The sequence below is a fragment of the Tachyglossus aculeatus genome, chromosome 26, assembly GCF_015852505.1.
Source record: "Tachyglossus aculeatus isolate mTacAcu1 chromosome 26, mTacAcu1.pri, whole genome shotgun sequence".
NCBI classification, from domain to species: domain Eukaryota; kingdom Metazoa; phylum Chordata; class Mammalia; order Monotremata; family Tachyglossidae; genus Tachyglossus; species Tachyglossus aculeatus.
Window position 1 is genome coordinate 20,803,280 of NC_052091.1, and position 18,433 is coordinate 20,821,712.

Sequence of the window (18,433 nt, forward strand, 5' to 3'; positions counted from 1 at the left end):
TCAGACAAACACGGGTAAACATTTTAATGCAGTTTCTACCAGCCCTTCATGGGGGGCAAACAGTAGCTTCCTCTCTCTCCCCCTCACCCCCCATCCACTGGCCTGGACCCCAAAGCGCCGCTAATGGCAAAAGTCCGGCGGTCACCTGGGCTCAGCGGCAGCCTCTGATGCTCCAGGGCGGGAGGGTGAGGTCGGCGGCCCTCGGCTCACGGCGTACACATACGTGTTCCAGGGGCCACAGGTCACCGCCTCCACACGCAGTTGGTGCTGACTGAAATACTCCACCCGCTGGGCCCGATCCAAGCTGGCTCTGTTCGAGTGGCCCAGCTGCCCGTATTTACCTACGGGGAAGACCCACTTGCTTTCCCTCTGCTCCCATGGAGGTGAGGCTTGGGTACCCCCGCCCCACCCCGCAGCCCCCCGGGAAACGGACCGCGTCGACAGGAAAGGCGATCCCACTTACCCCAGCCCCAGGTGTACAGCTCCCCGCTGCCTGCCAACAAATAAAAATAGTAATTGTGGTATTTTCATTCCTTCATTCATTCAATAGTATTTATTGAGCGCTTACTGCGTGCAGAGCTCTGTACTAAGCGCTTGGGAAGTACAAGTTGGCAACATATAGAGACGGTCCCTACCCGACAGTGGGCTCACACACTAGAAGTCTCTTTGCTAAGAACTTTCAATGTGACAGGCACTGTATTAAGCGCTGGGGTGTTTACAAGCAAATCGGGATGGACGCAGTCCCCGTCCCACGTGGGGCTCAGTCTTAATCCCCATTCTATAGAGAAGCAGTGTGGCTCAGTGGAAAGGGCACGGGCTTTGGAGTCAGAGGTCAGGGGTTCAAATCCCGGCTCCGCCAACTGTCAGCTGTGTGACTTTGGGCAAGTCACTTCATTCATTCAATCGTATTTATTGAGCGCTTACTGTGTGCAGAGCACCATACTAAGCACTTGGGAAGTACAAGTTGGCAACACTTCTCTGGGCCTCAGTTACCTCATCTGCAAAATGGGGACTAAGACTGTGAGCCCCCCGTGGGACGCCGACCTGATCACCCTGTAGCCTCCCCAGAGCTTAGAACAGTGTTTTGCAGATAGTAAGCGCTTAATGAATGCCATCATTATTATTATTATAGATGAAGGAACTGAGGCCCAGAGAATAATAACGGTACTTGTTAAGTACTTACTACGCACTGAGCACTGTTCTAAGCGCCGGGGTAGATTCAAGTTAATCAGCCTAGACACAGTCCCTGTCCCGCATGGGGCTTACAGTTTTAAAATCCCCATTTTACAGTGGAGGCAACCGAGGCTCAGAGAAGCAAAGTGACTTTTCCAAGGTCACGCAGCCGACGAGTGGCGGAGCCGGGATCAGAACCCTGGTCCTTCTGATTCCCAGACCCAAGTTCTAGCCGCTAGGACCGCGTTGCTTCCCTAAAGCAGGTGGGCAGGGGCTACTTATAATAATAATAATGATGGCATTTATTAAGCGCTTACTATGTGCAAAGCGCTGTTCTAAGCACTGAGGGGATACAAGGTGATGAGGTTGTCCCACGTGGGGCTTGCAGTCTTCATCCCCATTTTACAGATGAGGGAACTGAGGCCCAGAGAAGTGAAGTGACTTGCCCAAAGTCACACAGCTGACAAGTGGCGGAGCTGGGATTTGAACCCATGACCTCTGACTCCAAAGCCCGGGCTCTTTCCCACTGAGCCACGCTGCTTCTCATGTAATAATAATGATGGCATTTATTAAGCGCTAACTATGTGCAAAGCACTGTTCTAAGTGCTGGGGAGGATCAGGTTGTCCCACGTGGGGCTCACAGTCTTCATCCCCATTTTACAGACGAGGTAACTGAGGCCCAGAGAAGTGAAGTGACTTGCCCAAAGTCACACAGCGGACAAGTGGCAGAGCCGGGATTTGAACCCACGACCCCTGACTCCAAAGCCCAGGCTCTTTCCACTGAGCCACGCTGCTTCCGCTACTTGTGTCCAGGGCCAGCTCTCCGGCTGTAACTGCCGTCCGCTCCTCGGTGGACAGGGAGAACACGGATCAGTCCCTTCCCTCCTCCCCTTATACCCCCTTTTTGCCTTCTCTTCTCCAACCTAAGCAAACCCTCTCCCAGGATGGTTAAGTCTAAAATGCTCCCCCCTGGCCCAAGCGCCCCTAGGAGAGTCCAGCGCTCAATACGGTGCCTGGCACGAAGCAGGCGATTAACAAATACCGTTGTTATTATAGTAGCTCTGCCGTTCGCCCCCGTGGCCCTACGGGGAGAGCGGGCCGGTGGAACGCAGCCTCCGGCTGCTAGCTCTTGGCCCCCCCCCACCCCAACCCGAGCCCCCGCTGGCTTACGGGTCACCACGGCCGTATGTCGGGACCCGCAGCTGGCATTGCTGGCCTCCTGCTCCCCGGGCAGGTCCAGGAGCGCAGGGAATGGCTGGATCGTGATAAACCGGTCCTCGGCCCCGTCTCCATCCCCGTCCGGCTTCTGGACGTCGTGGCTAATCGATCCAGGCTGGGCGGCTCCTGGAAAAAAATCACCCGGCCGCCGCCGTTTAGCGAGCGGCTTCTGACTGCAAAATGCTCTGCTGTACTCTCCCGAGTGCTCTGCAGGTAATAACAACGATGATGGTATTTGTTAAGCGCTTTCTATGCGCCAAGCACTGTGTTAAGAGGTGGGGTAGAAACAAGGTTATCAGGTTGGATGCGGTCCCTGTCCCATGCGAGGCTCAGTCTTAATCCCCATTTTACAGATGTGGCAACTGGGGCCCAGAGAAATGAAGTGACTGGCCCAAGTTCGCACGGCAGACACGCGGTGGAGCTGGGATTAGAACCCAGGTCCTCCGGACTCCCAGGTTCGTGCTCTATCCACTAGGCCACACTGCTTCTACTAGGCCACCCTGATGTTCTGCATTATGGGCAGGGAGCATGTCTGATCTGTTCTATTGTACTCTTCCAAGTGCTTAGTACAGTGCTCTACAGATAGTAAGTGTTCAATAAATGCCACTGATTGTTCTACAGATGTAAGTGCTCAATTCCATCGAGGATGGAAAAATCAACCATCTGAGTACTTCCAGACTGCAGAATGCTCCACTGCAGTCTCCCAAGGCACAGTGTGATGCTCGGCGCATAGCGAGCGCTCAATTGATACCATCGACGACCGAAAAATCAACTAACCAGTGCTATTCAGTGAGCACCTCTGGACTGCAGAATGCTCTACAGTACTCTCCCAAGTGCTCAGCACAAGCGATCCGCCGCCGTATCGTCATCAACGGTATTACCGTTAATACCATTAGTTAGAACGGTGCTCAGCGCTTAGAACAGTGCTTTGCACATAGTAAGCGCTTAACAAACGCCATCATTATTATTAACTGACCGGAAGCCAAGTCCCAGCCCTGATGGGGCTGACGGTCTCACGGAAGACACAGGCTGGTCTAAGTTACTTATGAACAGTGGGAGCAGAAGAACAAGAAGAGAACCAGACGGAACAAAACAGAAATAGCGGTACTGGTAAAGCGCCTGCTTTGTGGTAAGCGCCCGGCTACATACGCGATCACTGGATGGGTCTAAGCATGTCCAGTTGAAATGGCTGAATTCATGACTGAATGTGCAGCAGAAGCGTAAAGTGCTGGGGACTCAGGAGACCTGGGTTCTTACCCCAACTCGGTGGGGTGACCTGGGGCCAGTCCCTTAACTCCGCGGTCCATCGACCGATCAGCGGCATTTCTTACACGCTCACTGGGTGCCGAGCACTGAACTAAGCACTCGATGCTACGCTCCCTGCCCACGATGAAGCAGCGTGGCCTGGCGGATAGAGCGCGGGCCTGGGATTCAGAAGGACCCGGGTTCTAAGAGCGGCTCCGCCACTTGTCTGCCGTGGGGCCTTGGGGAGGTCGCTTGTCACTTCACTCCTCTGGGCCTCGATTTCGTCCACCTGTAAGATAGGGATGGTAATAATAATAATAATAGTTTTGGTATTTGTTAAGTGCTCACTATGCGCAAGGCACTGCTCTAAGAGCTGGGGAGGCTACGAGGTGATCAGGTTGTCCCACGATCACAATCTTAATCCCCATTTTACGGATGAGGTAACTGAGGCCCGGACAAGTGTAGTGACTTGCCCAAAGTCACACGGCTGACAATTGGCGGAGCCGGGATTTGAACCCATGTCCTCTGACTCCCAAGCCCGTGCTCTTTCCACTGAGCCATGCCGCTCCTCTAGTTGGATTAAATTAATCTAATTAAACCGTGAGCCCCTGTGGGACAAGGACTGTGTTCAACCTGATTAGCTTGTATCTACCCCAGTGCTCAGAACAGTGCCCGGCACGTAGTAAGCGCTTAACAGATGCCATCTAAAAAAAGCATCCGGGAGGGTTCATTCTAGCATTGACAGAGCAAGGCCGAGGAGACTCGGGAGGAATCCGTTCCTGTCCGAACAGGGGCAATCTGTGCACCCATTGTGATTTCTGTGGGCAAACTCCGCTCAAATACCCACTGGAGAAAAAATGGATTTTTGGCTTTTGGAAGGGGAACGCTCAAAGAACGCCACCGACGGATCGAAGGCTTGGAGGAGCGAGAGGGCGGAGGGTGCCTCGGCTTAAAGCCCGCGGGAAACGTGGGCCCGCCAGAGGCTGCCGGGGAAGCAGAGGGACGAGCGCCCAAACCGTTGGACTCCGGGGCAACGGAGGCGGGGGCGGCCCACCTCCCTCCACTGTCCCCCCCCCCCCCCCCGCCCCCCGGCTCTCCTCGGGTCTTCTCACCTTCTCCGGCCTGGGCGGGCGGTGGTGATGATGATGGCTTCCCGCTCAGGGCTCTGCAGGGAAGGGCCAGCTGCCCTGACTCGTTCCAGCCCCACACGTACACATCTCCAGTCTCTGCCAGGGGACGAAGACTCCTTGGCTGGGGAAGTTCCCTCCGTTCTTCCGCGCTCCCTCCCGCCGAGTCCCGGGGGGCTGCCCAGATCCGGTTGGGGGATGGTGCGCGGGGACCCTGCCTGATTCTGCCCTAATACTTAATAATGGCCGTCGGTGACCAAGAAAAGCGCACAGCCTAGTGGAGAGAGCACGGGGCTGGGAGTCGGAGGAACCGGGTTTGAATCCCGGCTGCGCCACTTGACGGCTGCAACCTCGAGCAAGTCGCTCCTCCGGGCCTCGGTTCCCTCATCTGTAAAACGGGCATGAAATACCTGGTCTCCTTCCAATTTTGAGAGACCTGTGTGGGACGGGGATTGCGTCCGTCCTGACCGACTCACACCCAGCCCAGTGTGTAGGATGGTACTTGACACAAAGTAAACGCTTCTCAAACGCCTTGGGTCTGGGTATACTCTGGGTCTGACGTCATGAGTTTAATTAATGATGGCATTTATTAACCACTTACTATGTGCAAGGCACTGTTCTAAGCGCTGGGGAGGAAACGAGGTGATTGAGTTGGCCCATGCCACTTGTCTGCTGTGTGACCTTGGGCAAGTCACCTTCTCTGTGCCTTAGTAGCCTCATCTGGAATATGGGGATTAATAATAACAATAATAACGATAGTATTTGTTAAGCACTTACTGTGTGCCAAGCTCTGTTCTAAGCACCAGGGGGATACAAGGTGATGGGGTTTTCCCGCGGGGGGCTCGCAGTCTTAATTCCCATTTTACAGACGAGGGAACTGAGGCTCAGGGAAGTGAAGCGACTTGCCCGAAGTCACCCAGCTGACGATTAAGGCCGTGAACCCCATGGGCGGAGGGGCCTGCACGTAGCAAGCATTTGAGAAATGCCATAACTGCTATTGTTATAACAACAACAATAATAATGCCGGATTTTGTTATACGGCTCTGCCTATTGCCAGCTGTGTGACTTTGGGCAAGTCACCTAACTTCTCTGGGCCTCAGTTTCCTCATCTGTAAAAGGGGGATTAAGACTGTGAGCCCCCCGTGGGACAACCTGATCACTCCGTAACCTCGCCAGCGCTTAGAACAGCGCTTTGCACACAGTAAGTGCGTAGTAAATGCTATCCGTATCACTGTTCCGTGCAAAGCGCTGTTGTAAGCGGCGGGGAGGCTACAAGGTGACGGATGCCGCTGTCCCGGGGGGTCCGGTGGGGTGGGCCCGGTGACTGACCGGTGAGGCAGAGGGAGTGCCAGGCTCCGGCCGCCACCCGGGCCCCGGGCAGCCCCTGCAGCGCCTCCACCGCCCGCGGCTCCCGCTCCGGCTCCAGGGTCCCGTGGCCCAGCTGCCCGTGCCTGGCGGGGGGAGGAGGACGAGGACGAGGACCGGGTGGGGGGGGGGGTCCGGGGGGGCCCGGGGGTCCCCCCCTCCGTCCGTCCGTCCCCCCCCCGGTCCGGGACCGACCTTCCCGCGCCCCAGGCGAAGAGGGCTCCGGCGTGGGCGAGCAGCAGCGCGTGTTGTCCGCCCAGGGCCAGGCTCCGGACCCGCGGCGCCCCGGCCAGCGGCCGGTAGAAGGGGGGCCGGGGGCTGGCCCAACCGGGACCCCGCACCAGGGGCAGCTCCGGGGAGGCGGCCGGGGACTCCTCGGCGGGGGCCGGGGCCGGGGCCGGGGCCGGGGGCAGCGGCCGCCTCCACAGGGGCTCCCCGCGCAGCCCGGCCCCGGCGGCCCAGGCCTGCAGCTCCTCCTCCTCCTCCGCCTCCTCCGCCTCCCCGCCGCCGCCGCCGCCAGCTTCGGGCCCCTCCGCCCGGAGCAGGAGCAGGTGTCGCTCGGAGGCGAGCGCGTCCCGGCAGCCGGAGGGGAGGCCGCCGCCGCCCACGGAGCCCGACAGCACCAGCCGGCCGCCCCGCCCGCCGCCTGCGGGACCCGCACGGACACACACGGCCTCAGCACCCCATCCCCTCCCCCCCCCCCATCGCCGCCAGGGGGCGCCGCCCGCCCGCCCCGGGGGGGGGAGGGAGGGAGGAGCGGGCCCCCGGGCAGAGGGTCGCGGGGGAGGCGCCCACCGGTGACGAAGGCGGTGTAGCTCCAGCTGGGCCGCACCCGCACGATGTGGCCGCGGTCTCCGTCGGGGGCCGCGTCCGCCGCCCGCTCCCGCTCCCGCTCCCGCTCCCGCTCCGCGCCGCCTCCGAGCCGCAGCGGCTCCGGGCCGAGCACCCAGCGGACCGCCCCGGACCCCCCCGGCGGCCCCCCCATCGCCGCCGCCCCCGCCCCCGCCCAGCGCCTGCCCGAAGCCGCAGAAACCGAAGCCGAACCAGCCCGACCGCCGCGACATCCCCTCCCACCGGGGCGGGGCCCGGCCCGGACCACGTGGGCAGACCGGGGGCGGGGGGGACGGACTAGGCCGCAGGCCCCGCCCCCGCCCCGGAGCTCCGCGCCTGCGCAGCCACACCCCCCCCCTCCCACGCGGCCGGGAGCCACGCGGGAGGAGGCCCCGCCCCCCAGCGCCTGCGCGGACCCATCCGCGGGCGGGCGGTGTGGGGCGCCGATCACAGGCCCCGCCCCTCCAACGCGCCGCGCCTGCGCAGAGCCGCCCCCGCGCGGCCGAGAATCAAGGGGCCCCGCCCCCCCCGCGAGGCCACCTCCTAATAATGATGGTGTGTTAAGCGCCTACTAGGTGCAAAGCACTGTTCTAAGCGCTGGGGGCGGGGGGGGGGATGCAGGACGATCAGGTTGTCCCACGGGGGGCTCACAGTCTTAATCCCGGCTCCGCCACTTCTCAGCTCTGTGACTTTGGGCAAGTCACTTCACTTCTCCGGGCCTCAGTGACCTCGTCTGGAAAACGGGGATTAAGATTGTGAACCCCCCGTGGGACAACCTGGTCACCTTGTTACCTCCCCAGCGCTTAGAACAGTGCCTTGCACAGTGCCTCTCTACCCAATCTTGATGATCAGATTACTGCTCTCGACTCTACCCTCTCTACTCAGCTAGACTCGCTCGCTCCCCTTTCCCTTCGCCGCTCTCGTACCACTAACCCACAGCCCTGGATCACTGCCACTGCCCACCTCCTTCGCTCTTATGCTCGAGCTGCCGAACGCTGCTGGCGAAAGTCTAAACACCATGCCGACCTCGTTCACTTCAAGTTTATCCTTTCCTGCCTTTAACTCAGCCCTCTCCTCTGCCATATTTCTCCTCCCTTATTGACATCCATGCCCATCACCCCCATCAGCTCTTCCGTACATTCAACTCCCTTCTCACGCCCCCGGTTCCTCCCCCTCCTCCTTCCCTCACCCCTAATGATCTGGCCTCCTACTTCATTAACAAAATTAAATCCATCAGGTCCGACCTCCCCAAAGTCACTCCCCGGCGCTTCTCCAACCCCCCGGCTCTCAACACTCTCTGCTACTCTCCCATCCTTCCCAGCAGTATCCTCAGAGGAGCTCTCCTCCCTCCTCTCAAGTGCTACTCCGGCCAACTGTGATTCTGACCCCATTCCCTCTCATCTCATGAAATCTCTCGCTCCATCCCTTCTCCCCTCCTTAACTTCCATCTTCAGCTGCTCACTCTCCTCCACTGGTTCCTTCAAACATGCCCGTGTCTCCCCCATCCTAAAAAAATCCTCTCTTGACCCCACCTCACCTTCTAGTTATCACCCCATATCCCTCCTACCATTCCTTTCCAAACTCCTTGAACGAGTTGTCTACACGCAGTGCCTCGAATTCTTCTTCAACAACTCTCTCCTCGACCCCCTCCAGTCTGGCTTCCGTCCCCTACATTCCACGGAAACTGCCCTCTCAAAGGTCACCAATGACCTCCTGCTTGCCAAATCCAACGGCTCCTACTCTGTCCTAATCCTCCTCGACCTCACAGCTGCCTTCGACACTGTGGACCACCCCCTTCTCCTCAACACGCTATCTGACCTTGACTTCACAGACTCCGTCCTCTCCTGGTTCTCCTCTTATCTCTCCGGTCGTTCATTCTCAGTCTCTTTTGCAGGCTCCTCCTCCCCCTCCCATCCCCTTACTCTGGGGGTTCCCCAAAGTTCAGTGCTTGGTCCCCTTCTGTTCTCGATCTACACTCACTCCCTTGGTGACCTCATTCACTCCCACGGTTTCAACTATCATCTCTACGCTGATGACACCCAGATCTACATCTCTGCCCCTGCTCTCTCCCCCTCTCTCCAGGCTCGCATCTCCTCCTGCCTTCAGGACATCTCCATCTGGCTGTCTGCCCGCCACCTAAAACTCAACATGTCCAAGACTGAACTCCTTGTCTTCTCTCGCAAACCCTGCCCTCTCCCTGACTTTCCCATCTCTGTTGACGGCACTACCATCCTTCCCGTCTCACAAGCCCACAACCTTGGTGTCATCGTCAACTCGTTCTCATCTCGTTCTCATCTCATCTCGTTCACCCCTCACATCCAAGCCGTCACCAAAACCTGCCGGTCTCAGCTCCACAACATTGCCAAGATCCACCCTTTCCTGTCCATCCAAACCGCTATCCTGCTCGTTCAAGCTCTCATCCTATCCCGTCTGGACTACTGCATCAGCCTTCTCTCTGATCTCCCATCCTCGTGTCTCTCCCCACTGCAGTCCATACTTCATGCTGCTGCCCGGATTGTCTTTGTCCAGAAACACTCTGGGCATGTTACTCCCCTCCTCAAAGTGGCTACCAATCTGCGCATCAGGCAGAAACTCCTCACCCTGGGCTTCAAGGCTGTCCATCACCTCGCCCCCTCCTACCTCACCTCCCTTCTCTCCTCCTACAGCCGAGCCCGCACCCTCCGCTTCTCTGCCGCTAATCTCCTCACCTGTCCCGCCATCGACTCTGGGCCTGCAATGCCCTCCCTCTGCCCATCCACCAAGCTAGCTCTCTTCTTTCCTTCAAGGCCCTACTGAGAGCTCACCTCCTCCAGGAGGCCTTCCCAGACTGAGCCCCTTCCTTCCTCTCCCCCTCGTCCCCCTCTCCATCCCCCCATCTTACCTCCCTCCCTTCCCCACAGCACCTGTATATATGTATATATGTTTGTACATATTTATTACTCTATTTTACTTGTACATATCTATTCTATTTATTTTGTTAGTATGTTTGGTTTTGTTCTCTGTCTCCCCCTTTTAGACTGTGAGCCCACTGTTGGGTAGGGACTGTCTCTGTGTGTTGCCAACTTGTACTTCCCAAGCGCGTAGTACAGTGCTCTGCACACAGTAAGTGCTCAATAAATACGATTGATTGATTGCACATAGTAAGCGCTTAATAAATGCCATCATTATTATTGTTATTATTATTAATCCCCATTTTCCAGATGAGGCCACTGAGGCCCAGAGAAGTGAAGTGACTTGACCGAAGTCACCCTCAGCGGACAAGTGGCGGAGCCGGGATTAGAACCCCTGACCTCTGACTCCCAAGCTCGGGCTTTATCCACTGAGCCACACTGCTTCCCTCCCCGCCCCATGAAGCCGCCTGGTGACGCCGCGCCCGCCCATGGAGCAGCCACAGCTTGGGGGTGTCCACGCTGTGAAGGCATTTATTGCTGTGCCCGTGTGCCAGGGCCGGCGTGGGGTGGGGGAGTGGTCAGCTGGTGGGGGGGGAGGGGGGAGGTCGTCACCTTGGTCCCTGGAGGCAGGGGTGGTCACCTGGCCACTGTGGGGGGGTCATCACCTGGTCTCGGGGGGGGGGGGGGGTCACCTGGCCACTGTGCGTGTATGGGTCATCACCTGGTCCGGAGGAGGGCAGACGGGAGAGAGTGGTCACCCGGCCCCCGGAGGAGTGCATTGGTGGCGAGCTGGTAGTGTCCAGGAAGCTGTGGGCCTGAAGACAGCCATAGCCTGGACTCTCCGTGGCTGCTGCCGACCCCCAGACGTCGCAGGCACGGCGTAGCGTCAAGTGTGGTGCGTGCTCGGCCTAGAGTCCGGGTGGGTGGGGGTTGGCGGCCCCCTCGAGCTCTCGCTCCCCGTCCCGGTTAGGTTTGATGAGCCCATAGGCCACCGCCTGCTTGAGACAGGCCGCGGCGGCCCTGGGCCCGGGGCCCGGCTCGGCCTTGGCCAGGACGCTGAGGATCTCCAGGGCCTCGCTCTCCATCAGCGTGGCCGCCAGCTCGCGCGACGCCTCCATCATGTTGAGCGCCACCACGGCTCCCCGGTGCTGCAGCTCCGCGCTGGGGCTCAGAAGCAGCGCCTGCAGGATCTCCAGCCAGTGGGTGGTCTGCAGGGCCGGAGTCGGGGCGGAGCCCAGGGGCTAGTTAGGCTATTTGTTCAGCGCTTACTAGGTGCCAGGCACTGTACTAAGCGCTGGGGTTTGATACAAGCTAATCAGGTTGGACACGGTCCCCATCCCACGTGGAGCTATCTTCACCCCCATTTTTCGGAGGAGGGAACTGAGGCGTAGAGAAGTGAAGCGACTAGCCCAGGGTCACACAGCAGACGTGTGGCAGAGCGGGGATTAGAACCCAGGTCCTTCTGAGTCCCCGGCCCGTGCTCTATCCACTAGGCCACGCTGCTTCTCACGCTCCTCCTGTCCTCCCTTGGGGGACGGGCATCCGACCGAGAGAACTGGTAATAATAACTGTGGTATCCGTTAAGCGCTTACTATCTGCCGAGTCCCGTTTAAAGCGCTGAGGTAGATACAAGCCGATCAGGTCGGAAACAGTCCCTGTCCCACGTGGGGCTCACAGTCTTCAACCCCGTTTTTCGGAGGTGGGAACCGAGGCCCAGAGAAGTGAAGTGACTTGGCCAAGGTCACACAGCAGCTGTGTGGCGGAACTGGGATCAGAACCCACATCCTCTGACTTTCAGGCCCGTGCCCTAGCCGCTAGACCGCCATGCTTCTAGATCTCCTCCCGTCCTCCCCCGGGGCCGAGAGAAACGGCTCCCCCCCAGCCCCCAGCGTGCGTGCGGGGCGGCCCAGACTCACCACCTGCGGGATACGGGCGCAGAGCGGGGGCAGCAGGGCCGTGAGCATGGCCAGCCCGCCCGCCGCCGCCCGCCGCAGCAGCTCGTCGTCCTCCCCGCAGTAAAGAACCAGCAGCTTCAGTCGATCGTTTCCTTCCGCCAGAAACAGCTCCTGCACCTGCAGAGGGGTAGGGGGGAGGTGGCCAGTGGACCCTGCGGTCCCGCCCGCGGCCCCCCCACGGCCCGCCCACTCCGGGGTGGCCCCGGCCCCGGCCGCACCTCCTTGCTCATGGCCATGTTGCACATGCACTCGGTGGCGGCGCGGCGGATCATCTCGTGCTCCTCGAACATGTAGCCCTCTATCATGGGCACCGCCTTCTCCTTCAGGATTTTCTGCCTGCAAGGGGCACCGGCGGCCTCGCCCATAATCATCGTACTACTGATGGGACTTGATAAGCACTTACTATGCCCCAAAAACCGTTCTACGCGCTGGAGCCGATCCAAGCTAATCAGGTCGGAACCGGTCTCTTTCCCATTAGGGGCTCACGGTCCTAATCCCCACCTTACAGTTGAGGGAACGGAGGCCCAGAGAAGTGAAGTGACTTGCCCGAGGTCAGACAGCAGACACAGGGCAGAGCCGGAATCGGAACCCAGGTCCTTCTGACTCCCGGGCCCGCGCTCTATCCACTAAGTCACACTGCACCGGCAGGCTGGAACTCACCCCACCCCCGCAGGGACGGGAGGGATCCTTCCTTGCCCCTTCCCCGGGGGGCTCGCCACCTCCGCACCCGGCTCCTACCTGAGGCTCTCGCTGATCCCCGCCAGGTTGGTCAGGGCCATCAGCGCCTCGAAGTTCTGCAGCCCGGAGCAGTTGAGGTGCAGCAGGGAGACGAGGGGTCGGACCACCTCATAGATCTGGAACAGATCAACCACTGGGATTTACTCAGCGCTCACCGTGCGCAGACTGTTGTACCAAGCGCTCGGGAGAGGACGACGCAACACGGGTAGGAGACACATTCCCTGCCCTTGACGAGCTTACGGTTTAGAGGAGGACACGTATATTAACACGGATAAATAATTTATAATGTATAATTTACAGGTAGGGACATAAATGCGGTGGGGTTGGGGTGGGGGTGGGGGTGAAGCCCCACCTGGCATCAGGCGGCAAGGAGATGCCACCCTGAAGCCACCCCTGAAAGGGACAGGCCGGTGTCCCGCCCCCACCCGCCAGGGAGGAGGGGGCCGACCTGCGGGACAGGAGGGCGGGGAGGGCAGAGGAAGGGGAGGAGGAGGAGGAGGAGAAAGGGGAATCAGACCCTCTCTCCAGGGAAGGTCATCTCCGGATTGGAGGTGATGGTGATCTTCGCAAGGGCCTGGGCCGCCTTGGTCTGCCCGTTGTCGGTGCCCTCCAGGGCCAGCGGGAGGAGCGCCTGCAGGGGAGGGGAGGACCAAAGGTGAGCCGGGCAGGTGGGCTGGGGGCCGGCCGGGGACACAGAAGCGGCTTCCTGTCGGCCTCCGTGCTTCCCTCCGGGACGGCTGGCCCCACCAGCCCGTCCCAGCCCGTGTCCCGCTCTCCGGGGAGACCTCGGCCAGGGCGCTCTCGTCCGCCGGCCTGGCAGCCGGCACCCCGGCACCCTGCTTACCTTGCCACCTCCCTGGGCAACCACAGTCCCACGGTCCTCCGCTTCCTGCACCAAAGCCAGGAACACCCTGCGGGAAGAGGGCACCGGCCAGGATTTCGCGGGGGTTCCAACAACAACAGGCCCACAGCAGGCTCTCCCTGGACCCTCTGGGCCTTCCCTTTCCCCCAGCCAGCCCAGAGAGCCACTCCCGGGAGTCCCAGCCAAGCCCGAGCCTCCATCGGGTCCCTCCCCGCCCCCACCGGCCGACCCTTCCAGCCAGACCTAGAGATCAGCTCCCGGCAGGGATTGGTCAGCGCCGGGCTCTCGCTCTTCACCATGCAGGTCAGGGCCGAGACCGCGCCGGCCGCCAGCAGCTTCTGCACCCGCTTCCGCACAAAATCGGGCTTGTCCTGTAGGAGGGGGCACGGCTCGGGAAGACCCTCCCCCCCAACAACGCCCCCTGCCCAAAACCCCCCTTCGCTTCGGCAGCGGGGGCACCGAAGGTGAGCTCTAAGGAAGAACCCGTGCGCAGGGCGGCGGGGGACGGAGACGAGGCCCTTCCCGGAGGCTGGGGACGGATGGGACGACCGGGCCGGCTTCTGGCCTCCCGGGGGGTCGGCCCGACCTGCCCCCAAAGCCGCCCCCAGCCTCACCTTGGGGTGCTGCTCGGGCACGTGCTGCTTGGCGTACTTGGCCAGCTCCAGCAACTGGGGGTCGGGCTCCTCGTGGTCGTAACTGTTGGTGCAGTTGACCAGCGTCGAGGCCACGGCAAACAGCACTGACCGATCCTCCGACTGCAGGACCGCAAGGCAACGGTATCCGTTAGGTGCTTTCTAGGTGCCAAGCACTGTACTAAGCGCTGGGGTAGATACGTGCCAATCGGGTTGGACACGGTGCACGTGGGGCTGACATTCTTCATCCCCATTTTGCAGATGAGGGAACTGAGGCTCAGAGAATAATAATAATAATAATTCTGCTATTTATTAAGTGCTTACTACATTCCGGGTACTGTATGAAGCACGGGGCGGGGTAGATACAAATTAAGCAGGTTGGACACAGCCCATGGGGCTCAGTCTTAATCCCCATTTTACAGATAAGGAAACTGAGGCCCAGAGAAGAAGAAGAATGATGACTCTGGTGTTTGTTAAGCAGTTACTACGTGCCAGGCACTGTACTGAGCACGGGGGTAGATACAAGGCAATCGGAGTGGACACGGTCCATGTCCCCCATGGGCTTCGGTCTTAATCCCCACTTTACAGATGAGGTAACTCGGGCCCAGAGAAGTGAAGTGGCTTGCCCCAGGCCACACGGCAGACGAGTGGTAGAGCGGGGATTAAAACCCGGGTCCTTCTGACTCCCAGGCCTGACTCGCCCAGGGTCACAAGGCCGAGAAGTGGTGGAGCCGGGATCAGAACCCAGGTCCCCTGGCTGTCAGGCCCATGCTCTGGCCACTAGGCCACACTGCCGTCAGCCTTGTCCCCCTCGTCCTGAGGGGGGACAATTCTGGGCAAGGATCCGGCACTCCTCCCTGAGCTTCCGCCTCTGGGTAAGCCTGCGGCCGGGCCGACTCCCGGGGCCAGGCCAGAGCCGGTTTTCGGGCCTCCCTGGGCCTGGACTGTGCCTCCCACGAGTCCCAGGAAGACCCCCGCCCCCGCCCCGGAGGGCACTGCCAGCGGCCCGCTCCCTGCCCTCCTGGAGGACGACAAGAGCTTCGGGACCGGAGAGCTGAGCTTCTGGAGGGTCTCTGCCCCGCGGGAGGGACGCGCGGAAGGGACTGGCCCCCAGCCCCGAGCCCGGACTTGACAGTGCCCGCCAAGCGGGCAGGGCCCCTGTGCCCGTCACCGGCATGGCTACCTGGCTGAGCTGGAACATGGCCTTCAGGGCCTCCTCGTCCTCCACCAGCTCCTCTTTCACGTCCGCGTCGAAGGTCAGGTAAGCCAGGCCCTCCACCGCCCAGCGGCGCGTGCCCGGGTCCATGCCGGCGTTGCACAGCCACCTGGCCGGGAGACACGGGGCGGGGCGCGGGCTGACCACGATCGCCCCACCGGGGACCCCCCGGGCCGGGCCGGACCAGACCGGACGGTCGGGGCCCAGCTCACCTGCGACACTGCTTGGCCAGCTTGAGGGTGGAGCCCTCGGCGAACTGCTTCATGCTGATGTCCGTCCCCCCGGCCGAGCCCAGTTTGCAGAGCCCCTGCGGGGGGAACGGGGAGCGCACGGTGAGGGCTCCGGGAGGAAGGGAGAGAGATGTCCACACACCCACCTTCGCCCCTCCAGCCTGCCCTCTGGGCCCCTGACGGAGAGTCAGGGCCGTGTGACCTTGGGCGAGTCGCTTCTCTTCTCTGGGCCTCAGTTCCCTCATCTGGAAAATGGGGATGAAGACTGGGAGCCCCAGGTGGGACAGGGACTGAATCTACCCCAGTGCTTAGTAGTACAGTGCCCGTCACATAGTAAGGGCTTAACAAACATCACGATTATTATCGTTATTATTATTGTTATTATTATTCTAAGGCTGCCATGGCGAGGGCCCACCGGGTGGCCTCTGCGGCCCAGGAAAATGGAGGACGAGCAGCGGGTGCACGACTCAGGTAATGGGACTTGTTAAGCGCTTACTATGTGCCAAACACCGTTCTAAAAGCGCTGCGGCGGACACAAGTTAAGCGGGTTGGACACAGTCCCTGTCCCACGTTGGGGCTCACAGTCTTAACCCCCATTTGACATAGAGAAGCAGCGTGGCTCAGTGGAAAGAGCCCGGGCTTTGGAATCAGAGGTCACGGGTTCAAATCCCGGCCCCGCCACTTGTCAGCTGTGTGACTTTGGGCAAGTCACTTCACTTCTCTGGGCCTCAGTTCCCTCATCTGTAGAATGGGGATTAAGACTGTGAGCCCCCAGTGGGACAACCTGATCACCTTGTAACCTCCCCAGCGCTTAGAACAGTGCTTTGCACATAGTAAGCGCTTAATAAATGCTATTATTATTATTATTACTATTATTATGAGGGAACTGAGGCCCAGAGAAACAAAGTGACTTTCCCACAGTCACGCAGCAGACATATGGCAAAACCAGAATAAGAACCCAGGTCCTTCGGACTCCCAGGCACACACTCTACCCACTAAGCCCCACTGCCTCGAGCGGTCCGGTCCCCCGCTGGAGAGCAGGGCCCGGGGTCCCCAGCTCACCACTAGCGCCCGGATGCGGATGGTGTCCTTTTCGCTGCGTTTGTAGAGGTCCTTGAGCAGGGCGACGCCGTTGGCGGTGATGAAGGAGGCACGCTTGGCCTTGCCAGCCGCATGGATCAGCGTCTCCACCGCCAGGAGCTGCTCCGTCTCGTGCTCTGAGGCGCACAGCGCGATCACGCCCTCCATGACGCCACCCAGCTCCAGGGCCCGATTCCCGGCCTCGCTGGGGCCCTGCAGGAGGCACGAGACCGTCTGGATGGCCCGCAGCTTCCCAGGCAGTCCCTGGCCCTCAAACCAGCTCCTACAATGATAATCGGGGTATCTGTCAGCCGCTTACTAGGTGCCGGGAACTGTACTGAGCTCTGGGGTGGATACAGGCAGATTGGAGTGGACACAGCCACACAGCCCCTGTCCCAGGCGGGGCTCACAGTCTCAATCCCCATATGATGGGCATATGCGCATCAGGAAGAAACTCCTCACCCTGGGCTTCAAGGCTGTCCATCCCCTCGCCCCCTCCTACCTCACCTCCCTTCTCTCCTCCTACAAGGTGCCCACCCCGCACCTTCCGCCCCTCTGCCGCTGATCTCCTCACAGTGCCTCGTTCTCGCCTGTCCCGCCGTCGACGCCCGGCCCACGTCACCCCCCGGGCCTGGAATGCCCTCCCTCTGCCCATCCGCCAAGCTAGCTCTCTTCCTCCCTTCAAGGCCCTACTGAGAGCTCACCTCCTCCAGGAGGCCTTCCCAGACTGAGCCCCTTCCTTCCTCTCCCCCTCGTCCCCCTCTCCATCCCCCCGTCTTACCTCCTTCCCTTCCCCACAGCACCTGTATATATGTATATATGTTTGTACATATTTATTACTCTATTTATTTATGTTACTTGTACATATCTATTCTATTTATTTTATTTTGTTAATATGTTTGGTTTTGTTCTCTGTCTCCCCCTTCTAGACTGTGAGCCCACTGTTGGGTAGGGACTGTCTCTATATGTTGCCAACTTGTACTTCCCAAGCGCTTAGTACAGTGCTCTGCACATAGTAAGCGCTCAATAAATACGATTGATTGATTGATTGATTTTAGAGATGAGCTGAGTTGCAGCAGACAAGTGGTGGAGCTGGGATTAGAACTCTTGACCTTCTGACCCCAAGGCTCTAGTCACTGCACCACGCTGCTTCTCTTCAAGACCAAACCAAGGGGGACACCAAGGGGAGACTGGGGAGATGCTTTACAATCAAGTCAGGGAGCAGGCCAGGGGACAGCTCTAAGACGTCACCCATCCCTTCAGCCCCAGTGGCCGGCTGGGAAGACCGAGGCCCGGCCCAGAGAGGGAGAGGGAAAAGGCGAGGGCTGGTTTCTGGGGAAGGCCATGCAGGGCAAGAGTGTGGCCTAGGACACTGGGAGGCCTTGTTCTGCAAGGGGCCTCCTGTCCACATTACATTCATTCATTCATTCATTCAATCGTATTTATTGAGCGCTTACTGTGTGCAGAGCACTGGACTAAGCGCTTGGGAAGTACAAGTCGGCAACATCTAGAGATAGTTCCTACCCAACAACGGACTCACAGACTAGAACGGGGAGACAGACAACAAAACAAAACATGTAGACAGGTGTCAAAACCGTCAGAATAGAATTATAGCTAGATGCACATCATTAACAAAATAGAGTATATATGTGCAAGTAAAATAAATACAGTAATAAATATGTACAATACATGCAAGTGCTGTGGGGAGGGGAAGGAGGTAGGGCGGAGAGGGCGATGGGGAGGGGAAGAGGAGAGGAAAAAGGGGGCTCCGTCTGGGAAGGCCTCCTGGAGGAGGTGAGCTCTCAGTAGGGCTTTGAAGGGAGGAAGAGAGCTAGTTGGGCGGATGTGTGGAGCGAGGGCATTCCAGGCC

At 59.6% G+C, this 18,433-nt stretch overlaps 2 protein-coding genes across 2 annotated transcripts in view; both read right to left on the reverse strand.

Annotated features, from left to right (window-relative positions):
- On the reverse strand, positions 1 to 10,629 carry RCCD1 (RCC1 domain containing 1). The gene is made up of 9 exons (XM_038767017.1): positions 10,543 to 10,629; positions 7,310 to 7,437; positions 6,924 to 7,141; positions 6,324 to 6,774; positions 6,093 to 6,214; positions 4,749 to 4,862; positions 2,344 to 2,517; positions 464 to 493; positions 1 to 341 (listed from the first exon to the last, which is right to left on the reverse strand). The coding sequence occupies exons 1-9, from the start codon at positions 10,627 to 10,629 to the stop codon at positions 142 to 144; spliced, it is 1,524 nt and encodes a 507-aa protein (XP_038622945.1). The 3' UTR covers positions 1 to 141.
- The window catches only part of UNC45A (unc-45 myosin chaperone A), a 26,674-nt gene continuing 18,701 nt past the window's right edge, over positions 10,461 to 18,433 (reverse strand). The window contains exons 12-22 of the mRNA XM_038767018.1: positions 16,546 to 16,846; positions 15,466 to 15,560; positions 15,221 to 15,362; positions 14,020 to 14,160; positions 13,649 to 13,776; positions 13,388 to 13,454; positions 13,061 to 13,174; positions 12,544 to 12,659; positions 12,024 to 12,141; positions 11,767 to 11,922; positions 10,461 to 11,058 (exon numbers count right to left, since the gene is read on the reverse strand). Coding sequence (XP_038622946.1) covers positions 10,759 to 11,058; positions 11,767 to 11,922; positions 12,024 to 12,141; positions 12,544 to 12,659; positions 13,061 to 13,174; positions 13,388 to 13,454; positions 13,649 to 13,776; positions 14,020 to 14,160; positions 15,221 to 15,362; positions 15,466 to 15,560; positions 16,546 to 16,846 — 1,678 coding nt within the window. The 3' untranslated portion in view covers positions 10,461 to 10,758. The remainder of the gene's footprint in view (positions 11,059 to 11,766; positions 11,923 to 12,023; positions 12,142 to 12,543; positions 12,660 to 13,060; positions 13,175 to 13,387; positions 13,455 to 13,648; positions 13,777 to 14,019; positions 14,161 to 15,220; positions 15,363 to 15,465; positions 15,561 to 16,545; positions 16,847 to 18,433) is intronic.

Excerpts from the sequence above, each read along its gene's own strand:
- RCCD1 (XM_038767017.1), bottom strand. The coding sequence starts at position 10,629 with ATGCACTCCTCCGGGGGCCGGGTGACCACTCTCTCCCGTCTGCCCTCC. Across the intron at positions 4,863-6,092 it reads GCACTCCCTCTGCCTCACCG|AGACTGGAGATGTGTACGTG; the intron begins GTCAGTCACCGG and ends GTCCCCTGGCAG. Across the intron at positions 2,518-4,748 it reads GCCCGCCCAGGCCGGAGAAG|GAGCCGCCCAGCCTGGATCG; the intron begins GTGAGAAGACCC and ends ATTTTTTTCCAG.